This window comes from Myotis lucifugus, unplaced genomic scaffold (assembly GCF_000147115.1).
Source record: "Myotis lucifugus unplaced genomic scaffold, Myoluc2.0 scaffold_2017, whole genome shotgun sequence".
In the NCBI taxonomy this organism is placed as follows: Eukaryota; Metazoa; Chordata; class Mammalia; order Chiroptera; family Vespertilionidae; genus Myotis; species Myotis lucifugus.
The window spans coordinates 12,435-13,999 of record NW_005873065.1 but is presented as its reverse complement, the minus strand read 5'-3'; the positions used below and the strand labels follow the sequence as shown (position 1 = coordinate 13,999).

General features: G+C 45.1%; 1 protein-coding gene across 1 annotated transcript in view; it reads right to left on the bottom strand.

Moving 5' to 3' along the window:
• Positions 1-1,434: 1,434 nt before the first annotated feature.
• LOC102434175 (dipeptidyl peptidase 1-like) overlaps positions 1,435-1,565 on the bottom strand; it is a 10,144-nt gene continuing 10,013 nt past the window's right edge. The window contains exon 4 of the mRNA XM_006108279.3: positions 1,435-1,482. Coding sequence (XP_006108341.1) covers positions 1,472-1,482 — 11 coding nt within the window. The 3' untranslated portion in view covers positions 1,435-1,471. The remainder of the gene's footprint in view (positions 1,483-1,565) is intronic.

Below are 1,565 nucleotides of genomic sequence, written 5' to 3'. Positions count from 1 at the left end.
CCTGAGTGAAGACGGGCGATCAGGTCCAGAGGTAGGATGGAAGAAAACATCCAGGTAGTAGTCAGCTTTACTGTTACTTCCTCTTTATAAGATATCACCTTCCCAGAGCTGCTGACCATCAGGACCTCTCAGGAGGTATAAGGAGTTATCTGAGCTCACAATGTAATGATGGCAACCTGCTACCTAGGGAAAGACTCCTCCATTCAAGCTGGGATGCAGGAGGGAAGTCCTCCCAGACAATATGAATTAGGTGGAGCCCCACATGTTCGGTTTACCAAGGCTGATATTAATCAGCTCTGAACAACTGAGGAGGAAACTAGTCCATTGTTCAGCAGGAAAGAGCTAAATGATAGCAATCGGTGTGAACAATAGTGGTATTAAGAGAAGTGAACTTGGCAAAGGTACTTAAGCTGTACTTCATTGGAAGATTACAAAGCTCTCCTTCCACTAAGAAGGGAAGGAGAAGGTAATTTTTTTTGTCTTGAATGACAGGACCCTGGCTTGGGAAAGAAAGTGAGTCGCCTCATTTGGAAAGGAAACCTAAGCTTCAAGCCAATTCTTCTCCTAAAATCTCAACAGGAGCCAATGCAGTGCACATTCTATTCCATTAAACTAACATTTGTGATGTTTACAGACTGGGATTCACCAGAAAGTCTACCCAAACGTGACCCCAAGTACTTGCGAAAGGGCTTTTCTTTCACATATATTTGCCGTTTCATACCCACCCAATCTTCTCTTCTTCCATCATCAAAACAAATGTTCAGAGCAGAGAACAAGGAAATGCTTCTTAGGTTTGCAAGACTAGCCCTGATCATTTATCACTTCAGCTGTGTGAGCTTAAGGACTACATGAGACTCTCCCGGACTGGGAAAGGAAGCTAGTGGTGTGTACTTTATAGGGTTTCTGAAAGGTAAAGTACCTCAAATTCTTAGCACAGGGCTGGCACCTAATGAAAACATAAAGATACCCTTCGGCAGTTGGGCTTCTCTCAGAAAAGCCTCTTCCAAGGGACCATCTTCCCACCAATAACATATCTGCGCATCTCAAGATATCCGGAGGCCTTATTTTCTCCTTACGATGGATGTTGTGGTCCCTCAAGAGGAGAGTGTTCAAAAGAGAAAAAAACTTAGGTTGCATAGTGTTCCTTTTACTCAAAGGCTGCATGGCGAAGCCACCTAAGACTTCCAGAATAGTTTTTCTTTCTCCTGTAGAGTAGTCTCTGGCGGTTCACATTCCAAAATGGTGGTGGCTGCTTTCCACAGAAATGTTCAGGAGGGCAGCTGCCTTGGAGGTAGGTCCCCAGGCCTCCTCTGCATTCTACATGCACAGACAGACTCCAGAGGGCGCTGTGGCCGCCAGGGGCCTCCGCTAGCGGTTAGAGGTAGGTGGTCCAGTGCGGCATGCTGCTCAGCCTCTCAGCCCCAAAGCCTGTGTGGGGCTGTGGTTTTAAAAGAGCCCCTCAACAGATGCTCTATGTAATAACTACAAGACAATAAAAACTGGAGTTAATACTGTCTCTTCACAATGCTTAAGCATATTAATTTTCTTAAGTAAAAAAAATACCC